General features: G+C 32.9%; 1 protein-coding gene across 1 annotated transcript in view; it reads right to left on the bottom strand.

Moving 5' to 3' along the window:
* Positions 1-25,552, bottom strand: part of Wdr17 (WD repeat domain 17) — a 57,436-nt gene extending 31,884 nt beyond the window's left edge. The window contains exons 1-9 of the mRNA XM_013023786.1: positions 25,487-25,552; positions 21,087-21,215; positions 16,957-17,140; positions 13,399-13,629; positions 11,240-11,491; positions 10,223-10,345; positions 7,806-7,990; positions 4,181-4,349; positions 1,109-1,200 (exon numbers count right to left, since the gene is read on the bottom strand). Coding sequence (XP_012879240.1) covers positions 1,109-1,200; positions 4,181-4,349; positions 7,806-7,990; positions 10,223-10,345; positions 11,240-11,491; positions 13,399-13,629; positions 16,957-17,140; positions 21,087-21,215; positions 25,487-25,552 — 1,431 coding nt within the window. The remainder of the gene's footprint in view (positions 1-1,108; positions 1,201-4,180; positions 4,350-7,805; positions 7,991-10,222; positions 10,346-11,239; positions 11,492-13,398; positions 13,630-16,956; positions 17,141-21,086; positions 21,216-25,486) is intronic.
* Positions 25,553-26,706: the final 1,154 nt, after the last annotated feature.

Genomic DNA, 26,706 nt, shown 5'->3' with positions numbered 1-26,706 from the left:
GAGGAAATCAGTAGATACTCAATAAATATTTTGAATAAATATTTTGAATCTTGATCAAAAGTTTAATTTCTAGGCTCATTTCTTTCACTGTTTATTCTGAGACAAGTTCCTGTCCTGGCAATAGCAATGTGAAGATCAGGTTGACTATTGCCAACAGAAGAGCGTTGTTTTGATGTATGTGGAAAAGGGAAGGATATTTCTTTTATTCTATGAATATTTCTTCTTTGGAGAACACAATTGTTCACCAGTGCTTGGCAAATAATACATTAAAGCAATTACCCTCCCCCACCCAGGGGAACAGAGCTGCTAGACAGTGTCTTCAAAGGGATACACATGCTTTTGCATAAATATTTTAGAGCCTTAAACATATAAGCAGTATTCAAAGAAAGTACTTTTTTAATAACTTAAATTCAAAGTAAACAAAATTTCAAGATGGTGAAATAAAAGCCTAGATTTCATTCATGTTCTCCAATGCACACTTAACGTGCCATATCACACTGCACGTGATTTTTGAATGATAATGGAAATCTGTAAAATCTGGGATGATGATTTAAGCCTAAGGAAAACGACGATGCGTGATATTACACCTAGGAAGAAGAGCACTGATAGAGCTTTTGCTACAATGAGAGAATCTGAGGGAAATCTAAGAAATGACGGCCTCTAAGCTTATCACTTCGTAAGTGAAGAAACAGGATCAAGGCATTAAAAGGATTCTATGCTGAAGGATATTATCAAGTGAAAAAGAATTACAATTTAGTGTTTCTGAGTTTATTCTTTCTTACATCCGTTAATCTTTGCCTGGACTTGGTGGAGGATGACTTGAAATTCATTTCAATCTCTAATATAACCGGGTGCAGGTGAATTTTTATAGTTGAGGCACAATTCTCAGATTACAGTTGAGAATGCAATTACTTCATTGAATTAGTTGAATTCATTGATTAGTTATGTTAGCATATTTTTGATTATTAAATCAAGAATTAAAACATTTATAAAGTGTAAAGTACTCTAAGAGAATATACATGTCATCGTATTTTGAGTATTAAATTAAGAAGTAAAACACAAAGTATAAAGTACCCTAATTATTCAGCAGCCAGTAGTTATATCTTACCTCATTAAATCGTTGTATTATTTTGCCCTTATGAACATCCCAGATAAAAGCACCATTTCGAGAAGTTGCTCCGGCAATACAATTTAAACCACCTTAGGAAACAATATGTTTGTTAGACATTAGATTATATATACATATATGCCAAAATATAATTCCTTTGAAAAGATTACAAAGGAATTTTACCATAAATAATTTGTCAACATTAATATATCTCATCATATCTGTAGTATTTTATAGTATTTAATTCTGTTACTCTTTGGAGATTCTTATTTACAAATTTATTTGCAGTTTTTATTTTCTTATTATTTATTCTAAAACAGAGGAAATTATACAGCTATATATGTCATACTGTATTCCAAACCTCTGTCAACCTTCACTAATGTAGTTTTAATTTCATCCAGATTTATCTAAAAGCCAATTAGTAACCTTACAGCAAAAAGGAACAAACTTTTCCCAAATTTTTATTTTCTGCTGCAGATTCTCAATGTAAAATGAAAGTAGGCTCTCAGTAAGATTGGCTATTTAGGTTATGATTTGAACGGATGGATTGATGATTTTTACTTGAGTTCTGGGCTTGAGACATGCATTTCTTTTCTTTTTTTGTAGATTGTATCATTTTGTTCATTTCTAGATTACTATGATATAAACCATACTGAATTAAGATACATTCTGGAATAAGTGGTCTCATACAAAGATTATATATATTATATATTCTATGCAAAGGTATATAGATTACAGTAGTATATTTAGAAACAGAGATATTAGATAAAGGAAATATTTTATATTATTATAGGAGAAGGTTTATTGAAATAATTATGAAAAAATTGTGCTAGTGCTGGGATTTGAACTCTAGGCTTTGTGCTCTCACTTGGTTTTTTTTTCCATTTAAATCTGGCAATCTATCACTTGACCATACCTCTACTTCGGCCTTTTAATTGATTCAAGTAGAGATGAAAGTGTCTTGGATTTATCTGCCTGAACTAGCTCCAAACTTCTGTCCTCAGATCTTAGCCTCCTAAGTAGGTAAGATTACAGGCATGAGCCACCAGTGCCTAGCTAGGAAATACTTTTTTATAGTTATGAATGTAGTTCTAGTTTTATAGTCATTTCCAGAAATAAACTTCTATGAAAAGGAAAATAGTCTTTATAGTATATATTATAAAATAACATCACATAAAACTCTTGCTTGCATAACATTCCTCTACAGTTCCCAATGTTTTTAAATGAAAATGATATCAAGAGACTCTAGGTATTTCAAAAGTAGGAGTAAAGCTTGGATTTGAAAGCGACTTTCAGATGGAAAGGCAGTCACCAGCATAGCCAACATGAGGCCAGGTGCTTTGTGGGAACTGCTTTCATCACTTAGCATCTGGCTTTTCTCTTCCTTTCTTTCTTTCTTTCTTTCTTTCTTTCCTTTCTTTCCTTCCTTCCTTCCTTTCCTTTCTATTTTCTTTCTTCCTTTCCTTTCTTTTTTTTCTTTCTTTCTTTCCTTTTCTTTCATCTCTCTCTCTCTCTCTCTATTTCTTTCTTCCTTTTTTGCTTTCTTGCATTCTTGCTCTCTTCCTTTTTTTTGGTAATGCTTTTTTAAATTATCATTAAGAAGTTGCACAAAGGAGACAAAGGAGTTGCTTTTCATCAAAGCAGTTTATGAATGCAGTGCGTCCTTATCAATGTTACCCTTTCAACATTCTCACCCACCTCTCCCAAGTCACCCTTGGTTTACTTATCTTAATTTTAGGTTATGTATTGAGATTTTGCAATTCACAAAGAAGTTTATGTGTACAATGCATCTTGTATGTAAACACTTCAACAACTTCACCCCCCTTCACCCACTCCTCTTGTATTTCCCAATTCTGTGATATATACAATGAATTCTTGCCTGTGTTCTCCCCACTTCCTCCTTCATTTCTCTACCCTTCTCCTTTTGGCTCCACGCACGCCTCTTGCAAGTACCCTTTTCCTGGTACTTGTTTTGTTGGACTTTTACTAAGTCTTTTAAAAAAATATACTATTTGTGTTCTCCATAGAGTGCATTATACTTCTGCATGTCTGTGTTTCTGTGTAGTTGAACTTGGGAATGTTCAACCAATAGCAGTTACAATGCAATATTACACTTCTGATGGGTTCCAATCTTACATTGCTCTCCAGGAAAACATGCTTTGAAGATGTACATTGTAATAATTAAAAGCACTGGCAAGTTTTGATTAACAACATAAGCATTGTCACTATGAGCTGTACATAATATTTTCTCCTCTTTTTAGGAGAGCTCTATAACCCAAAGCTATATAATCATCTTTTTTTACATCATCTTCTTTATTGGGAATCCAATTGCTATGGCATGCTAACAGATACAAGCATACACATGCCTATTCTAAAACTTAAGGAAAATTATTTTTTCTCCAAAAGTATCAAACACTTTGAAGGCCCATAAGTTCAATGTTAATTATCCTCATGCATAATGAAACAAGTAAAAAAAGGATAAAGGATGGTTGTTAATATAAATTTGATTCAAATAAACTCAAATAAAATTTGATTCACATAATATCATAAATTTAATGCACATAAAAATCCTGGAAAACTTTTATCCTATAAAATGTATCATCGTGGGCTGGGAAGTTGGCTCAGTGGTAGAGCACTTGCCTTGCATGCCTGAGGCCCTGGGTTCGATTCCTCAGCACCACACAAGCAAAAAGAAAAAAGCCGGAAGTGGCGCTGTGGCTCAAGTGGTAGAGTGCTAGCCTTGAGCTGAAGAGCTGAGGGACAGCACCCAGGCCCAGAGTTTAGGCCCCACGACCGGACCCAAAAAAAAAAATGTATCATCATTTAAAAGGTATAGCTATAGAAATAACAGCTAAAATCTATATATGATTATATCATATTAAAGGAGTCAAGAATGAAAATACCTATGCATGTGACTTACTCTGAAACCTCATTAAAACTGAAGTAACTAATTGTGGGTATTCATTTGCTTATACAAATTGTGGCAACATGAAATCTAGAGAAAGAAGACAGATCAAATGAAACTTAAAAATCACTTAATTATATTCTTCATCTTAATAAAGTATATCTTACCAGGAGCCCATGAAAGCGAATAAATAACCCCTTCATTGCCAGGAGAAGTGTACACTGCTGTTAACGTGTTTATATCCCAGACTTTTATAGTGCCGTCAAACGATGCTGTTGCTAAAAGATTTGGATCATCAGGTTTGAATTTGCAGTCAAAGATAGTTTCCACATGGCCCTATGAACACAGTATAAGTATAGAAAGTCTTAACTACTGAGACAATACTGATTATCAGCAAACAAATCAGAATGAATCATTAAACTGATACATATGCTACGGTTTTTCAAATAGTATTGAAAAATTAGAGGTAAAAATGATACATAAAATTAGAATTGCTGCTATGAATACTGAATATTCTTTGTGGCTATTGCTATTTATTCAGAATGCTTGAGACCAGAAGTATTCCAGATTTCATGTATTTTTAGATTTTGTAGTATTTCCATATGCATAATGAGATACTTGAGTAATGAGACCCGTATCTAAAACTGAAATTTGTTTGTGTTATTATATAAGTTGTATGTATAGCCTGAAGACAATTGTGTTTGTGTGTGTGTGTGTGTGTGTGCGCTAACAGGGCTTGAACTCAGGGCCTTATACTCTCACTAAGATTCTTATGCTCATAGCTGGCACTCTACCACCTGCGTCACACCTCTACTTCGGCAACTTTGCCTTTATGCTGGCTAACTGGAAATAAGAGTCTGTCTGGTTTTTCTTTTCTTTTCTTTTCTCTTCTTTTCTTTTCTTTTTGTCAGTTGTGGGCTTGAACTCTGGGCCTGGGCCTGGGCACTGTCACTCAGCTCTTCAGCTCAAGGCAAGCACTCTACCACTTGAGCCACAGTGCCACTTCCTGTTTTCTGAATGGTTTATTGGAGATAAGAGTCTCACAGACTTTCCTGCCTGGACTGTGAATGGTGATCCTTAGATCTCAGCCTTCTGAGTAGCTAGGATTACAGGTGTGAGCCAGCAGCACCAGGCTTTCTCTGGTTTTTCTAACCAAGCTGTCTCTAAACAACTAGAACTTCAGATCTCAGCCTCTTGAGTAGCTAGGACTGAGCTAGTTGAGAGCCATCAATGGCTGGTAGGTTACAAATTTTTTGTGTGCTTTATTCTTGCTCAAGGCTAGCATTCTACCCCTTGAACCACAGCTCTACTTCTAGTTTTTTAGTGGTTAATTGGAGAGAAGGGTCTCAGATTTTCCTGCCCAGGCTGGTATGATATCACTGCAATCCTTAGATTTCAGCCTTTTGAGTAGTTAGGATTAAAGTTGTAAGTCACCCACCAGCACTTGGCTTTAGGTCCCAATTTGTAATGGTCTTCAGGTTTTTAGAGGCTTCCGTCTAGATTGCAAAGGAAGGCCTAGAGCAGATAGCAAATGGCACTGGCAGAATCCCTGTGGAGAAGTTCTAAGAGGGGGATGCATGAAGCTACAAAAATGGAGTGAGGTGAGGCCTGGTAACTTACACAGTGATCTCAGATACTTGTAAGGTGAAAATGAGGACTGCAGTTCAGGTCCAGCTTGTGCTAACCATTAGCAAAACTTAATGCTAACAATTTGCCCTGCATGGAGGCAGATACCTGTGTTTTCAGCTCTGAGGAGAAGCAGTTTAGTTTGAGACCCACTCCAGGCAAAAATATGTGACACTTTTTGAAAATAATGAAAGCAAAAAGGACAGGGAGCAGGAATTGTGACTCATGGTAGAGCAAGTGCCCAACAAGGGCTCAAGTTCAAACCCAAGAAAAAGAATGGATTCCAAATAGTAATAGAGACACCAAGGAGAGGGAGAGGCAGGAACATAAAACATGGCCAAAGATGGGAATGTAAACTAGTTCCCTATGAGCCAGCAATTCCACTTCTGGGCATTTATCCAACAGAACACAAACAATGCCAAATTAAAGCTACCAGCACAAATGCCTCTCAGAGAACAAATGGATCAAGAATATGTGATGCGCGCATGTGTGCATGCACACACACACACACACACACACACACACAATGGAATTCTACTCTTCCACCAGAAAGAATAATATTGTACCATTCAAACAGAAATTGAAAGACTTGGGGAAAAACATATTAAGCTAAGTAAGCCAGATGCAAAGAAATATAGGTTGCATGTTTTCCCTATGGTAACTAGAATGTGACTATAAATTTATACGTAAATATTGGATGGTAAAAAGCAAATACACTAAGGCATTATAAACTATATAGGTCTTGAGCTATTCACACAGATGACAAAGGCTCAATAGTTTTGTGTATATGATCATGGAAATGATATTTTTTTAAATGAACTCGAGAAATGGAAGTTTTTGTTGTTGTTTTTATTTTTTCCTTTTGTCTTGTTTGTTAGATTACCTGGTTTTGGAGGGCAAGAGAGGTCACAAAACAGGCATACAACTTATGGGTGGAGATGGTAGAGAAAAGGGAAGAGGGAAGGGGCAACATGGTTTAAAATGAAATGTACTCATTACCTGACGTAAGTAACTGTAATTCCTCTGTACATCACCTCTACAAAAACAATAAAATATACTTAAAAAAAAAAAAACATGGCCAAAAGTAGGCCGTAGGCCGTGAGATTGGCCATGAGGGCTGCAGCTAGGAAGGCAAACATGTTAACCAAACACATTACCACCTGCTCCAGATGCTGGGCACGCAGCTTCCTGGCTATTGCAAGGTAGGCAGCTATGAATCAACACATGCTCCCCACAAAAAGTTCTGTCTTGCCGGGCGCTGGTGGCTCATGCCTGTAAAACTAGCTACTCAGGAGGCTGAGATCTGAGGATCGCGGTTCAAAGCCAGCCCGGGCAGGAGAGACCATGAGACTCTTATCTCCAATAAAAACCACCAGAAAACCGGAAGTGGCGCCGTAGCTCAAGTGGTAGAGCACTCGCCATGAGCTGAAGAGCTGAGGGACAGCGCCCAGGCCCAGAGTTCAAGCCCCACGACCGACAAAAAAAAAAAAAAGTTCTGTCTCATTCCAGACTCAGACGCAATGCAGCCAGACAGAATGAAACTTCTGCAACCATGAGCTAAGACGAACCTTTGCCTTTAATTTGCGTCCTCTCAGTTGTCACAGAGACAACATCATTTAATTCACAAATGATACGAGAGCAGTAAGACATGGGATAACAGGCAGGGATTACTATCAAGCTGAGTAGACATTAATATCCTAAGATTCAATTATTGACACTTGGTCAGTATTAGTAGCTTTGTCTTTATTCTGTATATTCTGTTTAATATATTTCAACTGACTTTAAAACGTCTTAATGTGCTGGGCATCGGTGGCTCACGCCTGTAATCCTAGCTACTCAGGAGGATGAATGCTGAGGATCGTGGTTCAAAGCTAGTCTGGGCAGGAAAGTTCATGAGACTCTTATCTCTAAAAAACCACCAGAAAACTGGAAGTGGTGCTGTGGTTCCAGTGGTAGAATGATAGCCTTGAGCTGAAGAGCTCAGGGACAGCACCCAGGCCCAGAGTTCAAGCCCCATGACCGACAGACGAAAAAAAAAAGTCTTAATGTATCAATATCATTGCTTACAAAAATAATTTCTAACAATTTTAATACACAGTGAAAAAAAATGAAAACCCTGGGTTTACACAAAATAAGCATTGTGTAGCAGAATTGCTTCAGACATACCAAGTCCCTGAGAAAATCCCACTTCCTGGCTCCCAAGTCATAAAGTCCAACTCCGCCATCCAGGAAACAGCACACAGCATGACCAGGAGGTAGAGAAAATGCTTGATTCTGTGTCAAGCCTGGGGGCGGAACTGCTTCGCTTGTGGAGGATGTATAATGATTTTTGTTTGGAGACTGGATTAAAACTAACAAAGAAGAGGAGACAAATAAGCATTTATAAAAGCAATAGCTTGCTGTTGGAATGAAACTACAGAGTTGCATATATAAAAGATGCTTCACTGGCTTTAAAATCCATAAATGGGATCCATGATCACAAGTCTCTGTCAGATGGAGGAATCAGAAGCACTTCCTGGATTTCAGTTTGAGTGGTTTGCAATGCAGATGGAGTGACACGGGTGAAATGCATGTGACTTTCTTTTAAAGCAAGTAATTGACACTAATTTCTAATCAATGGAAGGAAATAATTATTTTTTACATGTACTATTTAGTTTAGTATACAGGCTAAGAATCATGTGACTTATTTGAGTATCAATTTATTTTCAATTTTTCTAAATTTTCCACAGATATACAGTTCTCCTACTTCTAAATACATAAATGTGCACGTTTAGCTATATTTTTGTATGCTTTTCACCCTATATTTAGTCCTCCTTTGGAAGATTTCCTTAGAGTATGACTATTTTCTCGCAAGCACAATAAAAAATAGTATCAGCATAAATTATTAGAACAATCAATTATCAATTACATATTTAAATATAGACAAGTGTTTCCCAGCATTTGGGAGAGTTATAAAATATTATGAAGCCTATCTTACTATATTCATTATGGATCATACTCTCTTCTAAATTTTGTAATAAGGTCCAGGCTAGACTCAACTGTCTCTTTCTGTGTGTCTATCTCTGTCTTCAGTTCTATGGATTAAATCAAGGCTCTCATGCATGTTAGGTAAGTGCTCTACCACTTGAATTATAGCTCTGGCCTAAAATTGATGGGATTACAGATGTAGATTTTAGAAGGTCTTCACAGTCTTTATGTTATTCATAGTTCATGTTTTTAGAATTCTGTACATATATCATGTCCAGTGAATACATTATAAATTTTCTTTCCATAAGTTTTCTTATTGAATGCTGCTGTAGTATGCAATATATTGCCACAATATGTCATAAGATATTCACTTTAACACTTTAAAAATTGGAAACTTTAACTCTAACAATATATTGTCTGAAGAAATAATGACAAGATTGGCATATGCATCCTTACATTTTCTGACTTCTGAGAGTATGGAAGATAGTTGTAAAAACAAAAGCAGAGAAGAGTATGTGTCATCAGTCATTCTGTGATATGAGAAGTCATAGCCACTGAACAAAATATTATGCTCATAGGAAAAATACAGTAGGCCAGTCTCCACCATGTTTTTTACCAGTCCAAATCCGTCTAGAACCTCTGGAGGATCTGGGAATGATGGGATTCCACAGGAAAACTTAAAAGTTATAGATTTTTCCACACTAGATGAGATACTATGCTGATACTAAATTTTATATTAGATGCTACAATAAATACTAATAGTTACTGTTAATTATTTAGTACATGTAGAAGACAGACAAGTTTGAGTGAGGAAGAATCAATGACTTTAAATTTATTAGATACTAATTTCCCACCCACATTTTTTCGTGATTCACGCAAGACAGGAACATTACCAACTATGCAGAGCAATCAATGACCAATCTAGCAGGAAGTCAGATTATTTTACCTTACTTTTAATAAAAGACAATTCTAAAGCATTTTTTTTTCATTTATAGCATGCTTTACTCCTTTCCTAATTAAAATCAAGAATAATCATCAGAGAAAGTACTCAAAATAAGTGAAAAGGACATAGAGTAACTATAATTGTAATTACTACCTAGGAATAAGTGTTTTTCAAACAGGAGATATACTTTCTAAACTCTAAAAGTGGAATATTTATATTGTTATACCTTTGATATAAACTCTAAAATTTATAAACATGTGAACACATAAATTTTTGTAGTCTGACCAATCAATTTAATCCTAGCACTCTTGATAATTCTGTTTCCCTAATATCATTGCTTGATGTTTTTACCAAGATACTTTGTTTAATTGGAATATTCTCTTTTAATAGAGTTTTACAAACCTAGGTTGGCTCTAAATACCTTCAATTTAGTAATATTTTTGTTGTATAGGGATCACGGTTCCTTTGTACATGCATATATATGTATGTAATTGTATACACACAAATATACATAAATATGTACATTATATATACATATAGACATATCGTCAAAGCTATTTCTAAAAATTATTTTTAACTAGCATCTGGTATGTGATGTACTTACATTGCTAAATGTCATGTTGATAGAAAATATTATATTTTAAAATATTAAAATATTTATATTTTTACTTACACTTTTTCCTTGGAGGAGAATTAAGTACATGTAAGCAGTGAAATCCTGTCTTCTTCAATTTAAAATTATCAATAGGCGTTGTTCTGGAAACATTCCAAATGCGCAAAACACCCACTTGAGAGTCTAGTCAGATCATCAAAACATCAAAATGTTCACAACTATTGTGTGAAATCAAGATGCCCAGACATAAAAATAACAACAGACTTTTAACTCCCATGAATGTTAGCAGCAATTATTGATATCTTTCAACACTATTTGGTATGGTGATAACAACTGAAGAAACTGCTGAAAAGATCTAAATATCCCCAGTGCCTAGTGCACTCATATATATACATAAACTGCTCATCAGTTTCCTATGTACTGATACAGCCTTCAGTGTCTTCTTCCACTTACCATAAAGTGTTCAAGCTCACAATGTTACAGTATGCATCTGCCACTTCATTTTTTAATTGCTGAATAATATTCTACTATGTTCGTTCACAACATTTTGTTTGTCATTCACTTTTATGGTTAACCTGTTGTTACCATGAGCATTTATATATAGGTATATGACTATATAATTCTGTTGAGTGTATACATATGAATGAAATTTCTAGTCCAAATGGTAATTTTATCTTTGATTAAGGAGCTTCCAGACTACTCTCCAAAACAACTATTAACATGGGATTTAGGGGAAGAAAGGGGACTTTCTAACAGCTTTTAGGCTCATGGTTCTTAGGTTCATAGAGATCCTATCCTATTTTTCTTGTCAGCATCTTTGCTGCCATCTATACTTGCCATTCTGCTATACCTGAAAATTAGCTTTCTCTTTAGTGTTCCCACAAACTCAGACATATATGTGTGCACATTTCCAGAAACCTGGAAGGGAACCTTAATTTCATTTTTACTTGTAATTGTGCTAATAACATACCATATAACTAAAAAACTAGGTGCCAATTCACCAAGAAAAGACTACAATTTCCCTCAGTTAAACAAGACACATATATGTAAAACTCTGGGTAGGAGAGATACAATTACCTCCAGTTATAAACATGCCAGGAGCACTGGGAACCCAAGCTAAGCATTGTACAGAAGCTACTGCACTTGGAAAATTAAATGTTGTTATGCAATAAAGTGATTCAGAATCAACTAGTCGAATTCCATAGTGCATATTAGCCACAAGAAGATAGTCAGTAGACAGAGGGTCCCATTCCAGGGCTGTAACTGGATCCTCTTCATCTGTTCCCTCAAGAGATTCAGGTCTCAGAACATGTTTCTGATTTTTATTACCTATTAAAATAGAAAGACAATGCTTTTTTAAAAGTCACAAAAAATCAATATTTTTGAGCATGTTAATTTTCTCCTCATATGTGAACCATCTACGACAGTATTAAGAACGCATTTTATATGGGAGAGACAACTGACATGTAAATGTAGAGGATTCATTTGTCCTAATGATTCAAGTCAGATTGCCTTGGTAGTTTCTAGTGCCTTGAATATATCTCCTATTTGTTACTGAAACCTGTAAAAGAATGATATATATATATATATATATATATGCATATACATAAATATATATATATATAAACCACAAATTAATCTCAACAGCAAATTTCACTTAGTTGGTCAGCATAGGTGTAGAGAAATGCTTATTGGAAAGAGAGTGTCAGGAAGTGATTGGAAGCATAAACTTTGAAGCTAGCTGCCTCGGTCTAAATCCTAGCTCTACTCTTCACTAGCTGTTTATAATGGAGGACATAATACTAACCTCATTAGTTACTGAAAACGAGTTAGTTGACTAAAGTGTTTAGAACAGTGCGATGTTTAGTGAGTCATTGTGTTCTACAATTCCTTTCTCGTTCATCATTTCATTTACTGAGGACCAATTCAAACAGGAAAGTCAGAATATAGATAAAATAGATCAAACAAGTATAGGTAAGTGAAAAAAAGAGTCATTAAGTGATCCTCTTGTTTTTGTAAATTACATATTTAGAATTGTTGAGATGGAAAACAAACACTTTTGTACATGAACCACATGAGACCTCCACCAAGGTAGTCCTCTCCTTCTCACATTAAATAAATAAAGTCAGCGAACACTGAACAGACTGCAGCACCAGCAGAAAGAACCATTAGGCCAAGGTATTATGAACGTCAAATGAAGTGTTAATCACCTCTCCTACAAAAATAATACCAGTACAGATGCCTTAGCTCTCATTGGAATTCCACAAACCAGAGCATAAAAACAGAAGAAAAGTTTCATTTGCATTGAATATATATTTGTAAAGTGAACTGAAAATCTTGTCATGGCTACTTTGAGATTAAATATTAGGGTATGTTACTCTTTGAATATCATGTTGATCTTAATATTTTACTTAGAAATTTTGTATACTCATAGAAGATAGATGAAACTCTGTTTAGCATTATCAAAATTATGTATAAAACCATTAAAAACTTTAGTTTTTCTTTGCCAAAATAAGGATCTGTTGGAATTGCTATTTGGTATAATATAGTGATATATATGCATATATATATATATATATATATTAATATGGCCAATCATAAGAATATGAGAGAAAAATGGTATATTAACCAAAGCATTAGTTGTTGTTTCTTGAGAAATATTTAGGCATTTATTGTACCAGTTAATACTTATGGCTTATTAAAAACATTCTGACATGTAAAAACTCAAAACCATAATAACAAAATAGAAGACCTTGCAATAATGATTTTATAATATCTGAATTTTATTGCTTCAAACCCCTGTACTTATTTAGTAAAATTTATAACATAATAACTTTTATTTTTCTGTCATGAATCCTGATATTTTATTGTTAAAGATAGAAAATGGACTTCAAAATTATGAATATTTCAATATTATGAAAATGACTGAATTGAGTTCATTCAAGGAAAGATCTAAACATCCAAGGTAAAGGTATCACAATGCCTACAAATAAAATTTACTTCAACTGATAATTTGATTGAAGTCCATTCCTGAATAGTATTTCCAGCTATTAAGTTTGTATTAAAATTTGTGACCTTGACTTCATGTATTGGTGTATTTTGGACCTGGAAGGTTCTCTAAGTAGGAAGGTTCTCCAAGTAGGAAGTTTTAGGTTACTGGAGATTATCATGTATTAAAATACAGATGGGTATCTGCTAAGAAAACAATACCAAGATTAGACTACTTATATTCTTACCTGGCTGAAAAATGGAAAGACTTCCATCAATATGACCAAATACAACTTTCCCCTTTTTTTGGGCATGCCATCTGAATATGCAGATATCAGACAAGAAGTTCTGAGCTTCTCTGTGCACAGTCACTCCATTGTCTGGTCCTGAGATGGTCCAAATGAACAGTGGACCTCGATGGGAAGCAAACGCCACAGCATCATCTGCATTCCAGCACCAGCAGAGAGAGGCAGGCATCCCTGGAATAAAAGAAACCCAGAGAACATAACAGAAACATGTGCCATGGATTATACCAATAATCACTGTGCATTTCTGAAACCAATTAAGATGTAGGATATGATCACTGTTTTAAAAATTCATTGCTTTATTACTTGGGAATTAGATATCAAATTATCCAAAGACTTCCAAAGATAGATGTAGGGAATATCCAATGTGAAAAGAAAAACATTTAGCTAGATTCAAGTACTATTCAGTCAACATATGCTTTATATAGACAAAGAAATTTGTAGAGATCTTTATTTCAGTAGAGGGTATAGTATGGTCATATATATTTAATGTCTGTTTATAAATACATTTCTGTAGGTATTCTAGGTATAATGATTGAATGGGATTGAATCTTGTAAATGATCCATTGAGAAAAATGAAAAATATGAAAAGACAAATGCTATTCTACAAATGTAATAATAATGAACTTTAACAGTGAGGACAAACCATTTGTATCATTTGAGAAGCTTAGATTCAAATCCTAACTTTGTTGTAGATGAACTAAACAAATGATTTTCTGTTTACTCCTGTTTCTCCATTGATAAAATGGGAATACCAATACAAATAGCTAACTGTATAATTAACATACTGTTCAGAAAGAAAGCATACTAATGTATTTTTTAAACTGTAAAATTGGGTGCAAAATTTAATCGCTAATATTCGTGCTTTTGTTGTAAAGAGATAAATGTTATGTAAAATAAGTTTGATAGGAAGTTCATGAGTCAAAGCAGAAACTGGACTTTCTCAAGAGAGATATATTGACTATACTATATCAGAATCATCCACATGAATAGAAGATATGAGATCATGTGGAGGTAAGGCCTAGAAATCTATTCTTAAGATTCTCCAACTGTGCAGAGAGATTTTGGGAACCAAAAAAAGAAATTGGATTTGAGTTAAATTTTGAAGGAACAATAGAGAGTGGGTAACAATAGAGCTTAAAAATACAGAATGGGTAACAATATCCAGAAAGGGAAAGTTGTACAAAGTTTCTGGCCTACAGTAAAGTTCAGTTTGTGCCAGTTGTCATAGCTCCAAGAGGCAGAAAATAGATCAGGGTATCACACATCACTGAATCTCCCTAAATATTTGATAAGTGAATGAATACATAAGTTCATAGTTAAGACCAATAATAAAAAAGCTGATGTTTTAGTATGTATTAAGAAAATCAGAATTTCTCAAGTAAAGAATTTTTCACAATCAAGTCACCATGGTGCAATTGGAGGGCAGTAAGAATGCTGGCTCACTGAATGGCATAGTAGACAGTGAGGAAAGTGAAGAACCAGAAACACTATTGTGTAGTAACAATTGGAAATACTTTATGGGTGGTCTATTACAATTACTTCTAAGAGCTCCAAAAGTACCAACATGGTTAATTCACTCAACAATATTTTAAAATATGTAGGAACAATGATTACACATTCTTATTCAAAATCTGGTAACAATTGCAACATCTATAACTAGGCAAACTAATACTTCTTTTATTTTACATGGATTGTTTGTTAGGGAAAAATGTCAAGAAAAAAAATCAAAATCAAATTGTGTATATGGAAGGTGAAAAAGGGTGTATATAACATAAATGACCAAAATTATTGATAATTTTTTCAATAAAATATTAAAATATTCAATCTTTAAACTAAAGCCATATTTGGAAATAATATTTGAAAATTATTCAGTAATAATACAAACTTAAACAAAATTGTTACACTAATTATTCTACAACTGTTATGTAATTGCATATTCAGTGGCATGGGAAATTGCAGCACACATAAACAATGAATGAAAATGTCTCTCACCATGTGATATGTAAAGTGTTTTATGATAAATCACTATCAAAAGTAGATGATAGTAATGTACTATGAATTCTAACCTACACTTCTACAACACAGTTTCTGGTATAGAATTTTTTTGCTGTTATGAGAACAATAATAGTTTAGTCTATTTCACATAAAGTGTAAAACTAGTTTTAAATAGTTATGTTAAGATAAACCTCACTTTAAAACTGCATTTGAAGTATAGTTATCACAATGGACAATGCTGGAATAGTTTAGCATTTTTGATTGGAAGAGACATAGAAAACATGGAGAAATAGGAAAACATCTTCTTTGAGACCACCACTGTAAAGATTCCACAAAGTTTACTGCTAAAAGTAATTCTGGTTTTTTTTATTGATATACTGAAAACTCTATGAAAAACTGCTAACTATATTCACAGAAACTTTCTGAATAGTTCATTTCGAAATATTGTTTACTCAGATATTGGAATGTGTTTTACTGTGTATTACTTTGGTTAGTAAAAGTGAAAACTTAAAAATCAGCTTATATGATTTGGAAATGAAATTTATTAGTTAAAATTAATCTCATTTGGAAAATATATTAGCTCACAGTTGGGTAATTACTGATTTTTTTAACATGACCTCATTCAAAAAAGACAAGGCAAAAGCAAATGCTGAGTATGTTAAATATCCAAGGGTTCTAAAAGATATTAATATTACTATGGAAGTGACATTAAAGAAAATTGCTAGTGAATTGCAGCTAAATATTATAATTATAAAGAAATATAGAATACAATGAAGATATGAGATTACTGAGTCTGATTTCCATCTTATCTTTTTATTTTTTAGTAAAACTGAATATAAATGTATACAGAAATGCTTTACAAAACCATCCATCATCAATAATTGAGTTATATTTATTGTTCATAGAATAAATTATTGTGACATTTAACACGGAAATGATTACTTAATTTTACTATCATTGTGGGATAAGACAGAGTAAGAATTCTCAATATTAAATTGAAAAATACAATATGTATCAAATTCAAAAGATAGGAATATAACTTAGTGGTAGAGTGCTTAGCATGCATGAAGCCCTGGATTCAATTCCTCAGTACTAAATAAACAGAAAAAGCCAAGGTGGTGCTACGGTTAGAGTGGTAGAGAGTAAAGAAAGCTTAGGGACAGTGCCCTGAGTTCGAGTCCCTAAGGCTGACAAAAAAAAATGGAATGAAACAGGCAAGGTCTGTTACTTGTTCGATGAAGACAGTCTTTTCTAATTATGATTTTATATTTATTCTGAAATGCTAATATTATACACAAACATTAATGACATTCTTTGGCATTGTAGGTTCTTAATTGTATATTCTAAGTATAATTATTTCAGAAAGTTACTTTTTGTTTGGAGTTCAAATATACATGGGTTATGCAAAATGTACTTCTTACTATCAAAAAGTTTTAAAATATTACTTTAATAAGGCTAACATGTTTATTAAAATAAAGTATTTTATTCAACAAAGTAATATACCTTTTGCACTGTCGAGTTTAGCAATGGCTTTTTGTTCTGCAACATTCCAAATGATCAATAAATTATCGGTACTGCCACTTGCAAACAGATCGGGGTTATGTGGACACCAAGAGATGGCTGTGATTGTTTTTTTATGTTCAGACATAATTGAATGAAGTTTGAATTCATTATAACGGTGATCCAACTAAAACAAAATATATAAATGAAAGAGTTTAGTGCTCTTTTTTTAGGTCTATGTTATCCAATGGCAATCACAATTATACGAACAAAATCTACACAACAAAATTAGTTCACCTAATAATCCAGATGCAAATGCAAAGGAAGCCTTGGTTTACATTTAAATGTATTCAGTTTGTTGAAATAAACCATTTGGGAAAATATGAAACAATTACAAAACTACGTCCATTAAAATTAATAAATGTTTTACCTTTAAATATTAATATTCAGAGCTTCATTATATTTTGCATAGATAAATCTATGGGGCATTTAAAAGCTTTTATTTTGGATTTTCTCCATAATTTTTCATTATATTTTAATTTAAAAATTATGTTAAAGAGACCAACTGCTCACTCTTAAATTACTAAGATGTCTTCTGCATCCACTATATAATGGACCATTGTGTGTGTGTGTTTGTGTGTGTGTGTGTGTTTGTGTGTGTGTGTGTGTGTGTGTGTGTGTGTTAGTACGAGGTCATGCACTCAGAGGCTCTAGCTCTCACTCAGCTTTTTTGCTCATGGCTAGCACTCTATCATTTGATATACACTACAGTATTCATGGATTATTTGCAATTGTATAATTGTCCTGGGTCAATCACAGACCATTGGTATACTGTTTACTTGGGTATAAAATTACATTTTCCTTTACAATTAGATGAAATGTATAGCCTATTTGTCCTATTTCACTTGTATGTGTACTTCCATTAAATAGATGATTTATTATCTTATAATGTTTTAGATGATATTGTATATATCATTTTGTGAGTGTCAGTCTTCTTCCATTAACATATAAGAAACCTTATATGTTAACATAAGGAACCTTATGATGCTGCTTAACTATATTTAAATCAATATATTCAATATGATAACATTTCTTTAAGCACACATTTGCAGTAAAGTTTTAAACTCTAATATAACCTTCAATTTCCTACAATAACCATCAAACATCTGTTCGATATCAAACTAATTTGATATCAAGTCCTTACTGCTTGTTCTGCACTTGTTTCTCTAAGGCAAACTTCCTTTTGTGTTACAGACTTACACTTCCATTTCTCTTGACATCTAATGCAGATATTCATTCGCTTATTCATATATGAGTTTAAAAGTACCTCTATAGAAAGATGACTTGAGATCTTGACCTTGTATCTAAACCCCAAAGACTCTCTCATGACTATTGTGATTCCTGTTTTCTAGCCTTTTTCATATTTCCAGAAGCTTTTGTTTATGTCCTCATTTCATAGCATCTCCATGTCCTCTGTTCTTATGAAAAATGTTTATAGTTGTATTTCCAGTGTCAAGTAATTTTTTTATCAGTAGAACAGACTCAGGTGATACTGAAAGAATAAACCCTCAAACTATTGTTTAGTGTTTTAATAACTTCTAATTTTTTCTATCACAATGAAAAATCTTTGTATATGAAAATTTAGCTAATGACCTAAGTATTTCTTTGTCTTTCTTTGTCTTCAGTTATATAATTTCTTTAATTTCTCCTGTAATTTTTTTGTTTTCTATAACTTCAGCTGTTCTTGTACAACTGTGATGAAAACAATATTAAAAACAAATGACTGAGTATCATTGTTTTCATCTGAATACCATTAGGTAGTAATTATTTTAAACTGGTCTATTTAAGTAATTTTATTTCTGTATAGTTAGAAATAGTTCTTCAAGGGCTGGGATGTAGCTCAGTGGCAAAGCACTTGCCTAGCAAATACAATGTACTGGGTTTCATCCCCAGTACCAAAATAAGAAAAGACAAAAAAGCAAGAGAGAGAAGAGAAATATTTCTTCAATTTAAAATTTAAGGCAACTTAAGTTATCTGTGGCAGATGCTGGAAACGGAACCAGTGTACATTAGAAAAAAACTTCTACTTGTGTTAGAAATTCAGTAGAATTATGAAATAAAAATCCAGTTAAATAAAAATTATCAAACCATTTACAAATACCATTGAATAGTTCAGAAAAAGATAACATATTGTGTCATTTTCTACAATGTGACAGGTTATCAAACTTGAACTATTCAGTGTACAGGGTAGCAGATTCTACTGATAAACATTTCCTCTGAAAATAATTGTAACATTTTCTATTAAAATCTGTTTAATTCAACACCTTTAAAATAACAATATGTTAAATTGATGTAATGTCACCCATTTAGTAATGTAAGTAATGTATTTTGAAACAAGATGCTATAGCAGGTACTGTATTAAACTCTCACCTGGTTTTATTTAACTTCTAAATAAAGTAAGTTTTAGATGGTTTCAGTTTAACGATATGCCAATGTGCTTCATGGGCTTTTTTTAAGGTTTAAAAATTTAGCTTAATCTTTCTATATCATTGTCATTAAATGTCATAAAATTTCGGATACATGTAATCTTGAGAAGAATTAGGTACTGCCTTCATTTACTGGGTTTCTTCCCATCTTTGCCTGATAAGCTCTTTGTTAAGCGAGAAGGAAAGAAGAGAAGATAGGGACTTAAGAGTAGGAGCAAATTTTATAGGAGGAATTTGGGAAAGAAGCTTATGCTACATGCAGAATACAAGCAGGCAAATGGGAAAGAAAGGAAGTATCTAGAAAGCTTGCTCCGGTCTTCTAGATGGAAAGTGAAAGAACATAAGTTATACTAAACACACACTTCCATTACTACATATTGTAAGTCTTGATGAATGGACTATATAAAATCTTATTCTATATTATGTAAAATGAATTATTTTATTAATTAATGTTATTATTTGTCTATAAATTACAGCACCATTAGAGTGATCAACTATTATGTTTTATTGAAAATTACATTACTTTAAGATGAAATATTTCCTTTGCTTAAATGAGTTGATGTTTCAAGTTTCTTTTAAAAACCTCATTTATTCAAGACATTCAACTGATGCCTACTAAATGCCAAAGAGCATACAAAACTTTAAGAACATAAAGAGAAAGACTCTGTAAATGGAACCATGTACAGAGGCATTCTATCTTTATGAGATGCTTCACAAGAAAGGAAAAAAGCAGAATATGTAAAAGAGTTTATACCATTAATTTAAGATTTGAAAGATGAGAAAAGTTCTCCAAACATGCAGTGCAGGCAAATCAAAAAATTAGAGAAAGCAAAAGTCAAGACATATAAGTCTGAAATGTTTAGAAAATGCAGATTGTTTGGCATATTGGAATGTTCCAAAGGATCACAAATGATCACATAAGATCCTCAAATTCATTCTATAAAGTTTGGGCCATTAGTATTACAGATTGAGTAACAAGTAAAGATGTAAAAGTTAGATTTGCATTGTAGATGATTAAGTACATTGAGGGATAAATTACAAGGAGCCATTAGGGCGGAGAAACTATTCCAGAAAATTCTGTGTAACACAGCAAGTAGGAAGATATAAAGAAGATATTGAAAGATATGAAGTACTTAGAATCCAGATTATAAAGGTATTGCATGTGAGTAGAAGACTCACATTATCTGGTGGTACTGAGTTCTTGACTTTGGGCTTAAGTAAAAAGACAAGATTTGGGGTCACAAAGCTCTTGGCTCATCTATAAAAAGGAATTCAGGAGGCCACTTACCCTTTTAATTAGGAGCTAGTAAGAAATGACTGAATGCAGCCAGGTATTTACACCAATGTAGTTATAAAGGTTTTCTCTTCCTCCTAAAGAATACCTCAAAATATAGCTGAAGTAATTTTGATTATTTCTAATAGGCCATCTACATTCTTCATCTTGTAAGATAATTTCTTCCTATCAGATTTATTAATAATATAAACATTTTCAAAAAGTTTTAAAACTCAAATGGAAATAACAAAAATAAGTAAATAGAACACCAATATTGACTAAGTTCTAACTTTTCATGTGACAGTGACTGAAAACAAGTATTAAATAACTTATCTATTATAATAAACAACCAGAAATAATTAGTGTTATTTTACCTGGTAGATGTAGATGGCCAGCGTTGCACAATACGCAAACCTGTCTCCACTGGCAGCACATACATCTTTGTTCCATGGCTGACATCCGGCAGCCAGCAATCCCACTTGCCTTACCTGGGACATGTTTGCCTTTAAAAAAATTTGAGGAAATGTCCATCATTAGTATTATTTGATACATTTCTTCATCATTTTACATATTTCCTCAATGCTTGTATGCTCTGAAAAAAGAATCTGCTAGTATTTTTAACCTCAACTCCTATTTTCAGAGACAAGCAGGTGAAGGTCCAAATGTATAGATCTCATAGCAGGCAATTGCAATTAGGAGAAGGAAATGATTCTAAAATAAATGGTTATTATGTAGACTCCAAGCAAGGCTGGGAAATGTACAAGAAATGATGGGACTATAATGAAAGAAAACGTGCATAGCCTCTCTAAATGATTTTATTTCTATGAAAGCCATGCTATGATGCCAGATGGGTGCCCCACCCCCCACAGTGAAAGATCCTGAATTTTCTGGGATATGTATCAATTTACATTATTGACAATTCATTCAAGGCAGCAAATTCAAATTGAAATCCTATGACCCAATGTTGCGAGATGTGTAAATATCTTAGAACTTCATGGCTTGACATCGACTGTTCATCCCCATAAATAAAAGCTACATGAAGTGCATTAGACCGATATGCAAGCTGTGTTAAAAATATTCCTTATTGTTAGGAGAGGATAGAAGAAATCTGGAAAGTAGTTTATATATGAATAAAAATGACTTCTATTCAAAAATCAATGATGTTAAAGTAAACAACTCCAGAATGAAGATGGTATAATCAGCAGAAACTGCCCAGGGCTGAGACTGAATGAGACTGAAACAAGACTCAGCCATGCACAGGATGGATTGGAGGCAGGTGCTTAATTTTAGGCCTCTTATTTCTTGTATTGAAAATATTGCTTGTGAACCTGATTTTCTACAAGATTCCTCTCTATTAATCTATGTATAAACTAAATTCTCAGTCACTGAAAAAAAGGAATCACATAATGAGTCTGTTGATAAGTCTATGATCATATAGAAAACATCATTATCGAAAATCTTAGGCAAAATACCTATCTATGCAGAGTATTACACTACATAGTTATCCAATGAATAATATTCAAGAAAAAATATTGTCAATAAATTACTGACAAAAAGTTTTAAAGCTAGAATCCAGACGATCATTAGCTTCTTTTCTCAGAGGAAAGACAACAACTTTTAATGTAGTAGACAGTCTAAACTTGCACTATCAATTTATCTCTTGTTCAGAATCCATTTTTCATTAGTAGGAACTTCATACTTTATTTTAAAAGAGAAAATGCACATAACCTTAAAATATTTTATTCTGAGAAATTAAATTAAAAAATAACAGACATAATTAACTTTCAATCCATACTTAGTGTTGACCAAATATTCAAACTATCCTACGAGCCTTATCTTAATGTCAAACACATCATCTGTAAAATGATCACATGCACAACACACACACACACACACATACACACACACAGTGCAAGTCACAGTGCAAGTCACCTGACCATTTGTTCAGTATAGTCCATGGAGTTTTCTATTCAATTTAGCTTTCTAATGTATTACCCAGGAGCTTAAATGTGCTATCTTGAATTAATAATAACTAGTATTTCAAAAAATTAACTTTTATTATCTTCTTCCTTTTCAATGCTCATCAATTAGCAAATGATTATATTTTTCCCAGTGGATCATTAGCCTTTGTTAATTTAATTTATAAACTACATACTTTTTTCCTTATTTGCTATTTCAATATATCTACCACAGGAATATAAAGTGAATTTATAAGTTTTCTTCTGTAGATGACACTGAGTAATACTGAGTACAACATAAAAAAGTTACTATATATCATTAATTGTGTATGTACACCATACTTAAAAAAAACTTCATCATGTGTTCAAGCAACTGTTAGTATTTGAAATACCTATGATTTTTATGCGCAAAGATTACAAAATATATTATACTACTATTGGTTTCATTAAGTGTTATCTATTCTTGCCAAAAAGATAAAATGAATGTCCCAATGCATTTGTTATGTTTATTATTGGCATGACCAAATGAATGACTGCATTGCTGAAAATTAAAAAAATATTCAATTGAAGGTACATTAATATATATGTATATACATACATTTGTGACAAGTAATATATTTCAGATAATTATTATAAGCCCTTTATCATCTTCACTTCAGAATTATAATCTGTGAATGACTTGAGTTTCTATGTGTGTTTGAAACATTTGTTCCTTCTGAAATAATCTTTTTTTGACCTAGAAATAACATATTTTACTGAAGAATTACTAAGCATTGAAGCTCACTGAATAATACATAAATATCAAATAGAGTCTATATTTCTTCTTGCTCAAGTTTTGGTCACTCCCTGTACAGATACAGGTATAAATGAAAGATCTCATTCTAAATAAAAATTGCTATGTGGATGTTGGCATTAGTTTCTTCTAAAAAATCCAACCTCTTATTCTTCAGGTTATGTGTAAATATACCTATATTCTTCTGAAATCACCATTTGGCATACAAGACTTTTTGAATATCTTTAAGTTTTACAAGAAGAAATAAATTAGATTTCTGTGCTAAACACAAATTGGAAACGTAATTTTGAGAAATTATATTCAGATCTCAAAATCAGGAATTCTGGTTTTAGAGCAAAGAGGGAAAGATTTTGAGCCCTTATAATCTCCATGAATTGCTCCAAGTCACTTTAAAATAACATATATTTTATTAAAAGATGTTTTTATTATCAGTCCCTCTTGCTTCCCAAATTAGACTATTCTCTATATCTTTTCCTAATGGAGAAGCACATAGACCACACTTAAAAAAAAAAAAAAAAGCCTTATTGTTAAACAGCCAGGCACAGCTGGTGGCTCATACCTGTAATCCTAGCTACTCAGGAGTGTGAGATCTGAGGATAGTGGTTCAAAGCCATCCGAAGCAGGAAAGTTTGTGAGACTCTTTTCTCCAATAAACTACTCAAAAATCCTGAATTGGAGTTGTAACTCATGTGGTAGAGCACTTGCCTTGAGCAAAAGAATCTTATTGACAGTGCCCAGGCCCAGAATTCAACCTCTAGGACCAGCAAAAAGAAATAAACAAAAAAAGAAATAAACAAAAAAAACCCAACAACTTTAGGAATGTACTTGCCACTATATTATACATTAATTGTAAATTACAAACAAAGGAGTGTGGCATTTTTCATGATTTATACGTGTGTCAGTTTTAAATTCACAAACTGAAACATTTGTTTCATCATTTACGGATAAGGTTGGAATTTAGAATGGAAAGCTAATCACTAAATCTCAGTCTCTTTAACTGAAGGGTGCTTAGGGTTCACGGTATGAGTATTACTCTCCAGACTTAGATACCATTGTCTGTAGATACTTTTACCAACTTATAAAGAAAAAGAAAAGAAATTTATCTGGAAAAAAATTAAAAGCCCAAGAGACGCTATGCACTGCTGAGTATTCATAATTAAAAAGGACTATCCTAATGAGAAAATATCTGTGATTGGTATGATCACAAAGCACAATTATGATGATAGAAAACAGAAGGGAAAAGGAAGGAAAATAAATTACTGCAAATCTTTAGAAGCATATGCCCTTGAATAACAATGAGCAAAATGTAGTCAAACTACACAGACTTATTCTGGATTTTCCTTCACAATTTAAAGAAAAGAAAACAGACACAATCTTCATTTAAATACTAATAAGTTCTCCATTTAAAAGGTGAACTAGGAAAATAAAACTTATTTTTCTAAACTAAATCAAATTCAATGCCGTACATTTTTAAAGAGTTTTTTTCTCTTACAATAATAAATCAGAATACTATTTTCAAAATACTATACCAGAGTTGCCATGGCAACAATGTAATTACTTCTGAAATATAATTAATTGATTTAGAATTTATCAGATGCAATAAGCTTCAATTTTTGGCATTTCCTTTACAATGTTATAATTGCTGTTAGACTATATTTAATTAAATGTTTTATTTGTGTCAAATAATTTTCTTGGAAGTATTGCTATTTTCATGACTGATGAGTCTTTTACAAAACATTACTTATGAAACATACCTAAATCCAATCTAAAAACATTATTCCCGCCCCCCCCCCAGACTGGGGAGAGGGGAAACAACCTTTTCTTCTAGATATAATTACAACTAATCTTATCAATCATCATCTTACTTCTACTTTTTAAATTATCTAATACTATCATAGTTACCCTCAGAATTCTGTACTGCAAATATGTCCACACAACAATGATAATATAGCTGCATGAGAATATAGCAGAGCATGAAAAATATCACAGAACACCATAATTACAACATAAATAAATCTCTTACTCTTTGTAGTCCTTCATACCAATCATCTTGCTCAAACCAATGTGAAACGTAAGTCATCCAAGCCATAGAATGTTTCTATTTTAATCAAGGCAATTGGAAACTCGCCATCAGAATAGTCGGCACCTAAGGTAACAATGTTGTATTTCAGCCAAAGAAGCTTTCTCAAAACCTCCTCTGTGAAATGATGTTCAGTACAAGGAATTAATACTGCACAAACATTTCAGCTAAAATAGTTTCAATAATTTACAAATAATATTTGCTAAAAGAATGCTATATCTGAAAATAAAAGCCCAAATTCAATTACAAAAAAATTAAATAATAATTGTTATAAAGTTCCACAGAGTACTGTACAAAATATTTTATCAGTTGTTAACTTATATTCCAAAAAGTATCTTAAATTTGCTTCTGCAATAAATTGGTAAGTAACTTCTAAAAATTACTGAGTTAAAAAAATCTACAAAAAGAAATCTAAAAGAGAATGAGATGAGATCTTTCACCCTTAGGAGTTAGACATAAAGTTAGAAACTGAAAGCTCTTAGGTTAAAAAGTATACAATGATAATGTCAATCTTTTTTTTCTGTTTATTTCCACTCATTAACTTGAGAGTTAATTTTACACTTAGCTATTATTCATCACCTAACTGCCTCAGAAAATTTAGAACCATATCACTAAATATAATGCCAGTATGTTGAACAACAAACAAAAACCATATGAATTTGATTCACTCTGGAAGAAATCACTTACTAACTATTGTAAATAAAAAAATGTCTAGCCATACAGGAGAATACTTATATTTCAAAATATTTTCTATGACATTAAATGCTTTGAACATATTATCAGGTTCAAATTCATCTTTATCTGACCAAATTCTTCAAACTGGTCTGTTACTGGAGATCAAAAGAAAGAAGGACAAATAAAGGAACAAAGGAGGGAAGGGATAAAGAGGAAGGGAAGAAAAAATAAAGAATAAAAAGAGGGAAGGGAGCCAGGTGCAAGTGGCTCAAGCCTGTAAGCCTTGCTACTCAGGAGGCTTAGATCTGAGGATCAGGTTCAAAGCCAGCCCAAGCAGGAGAGTCTGTGAGACTCTTATCTCCAATAAACTACTCAGAAAAAGCCAGAAGAGGCTGCGGGACAGAGCCCAGGCCCTGAGTTCTAGCCCCAGGACCAAAAAAAAAAAAAAAAGAGGGCGGAAGGACTGAAGGAGGAAGGACAAAAAAGTA

Source organism: Dipodomys ordii, unplaced genomic scaffold (genome assembly GCF_000151885.1).
Source record: "Dipodomys ordii isolate 6190 unplaced genomic scaffold, Dord_2.0 Scaffold4, whole genome shotgun sequence".
NCBI classification, from domain to species: Eukaryota; Metazoa; Chordata; class Mammalia; order Rodentia; family Heteromyidae; genus Dipodomys; species Dipodomys ordii.
This window is presented reverse-complemented; position numbering and strand designations above follow the sequence as displayed.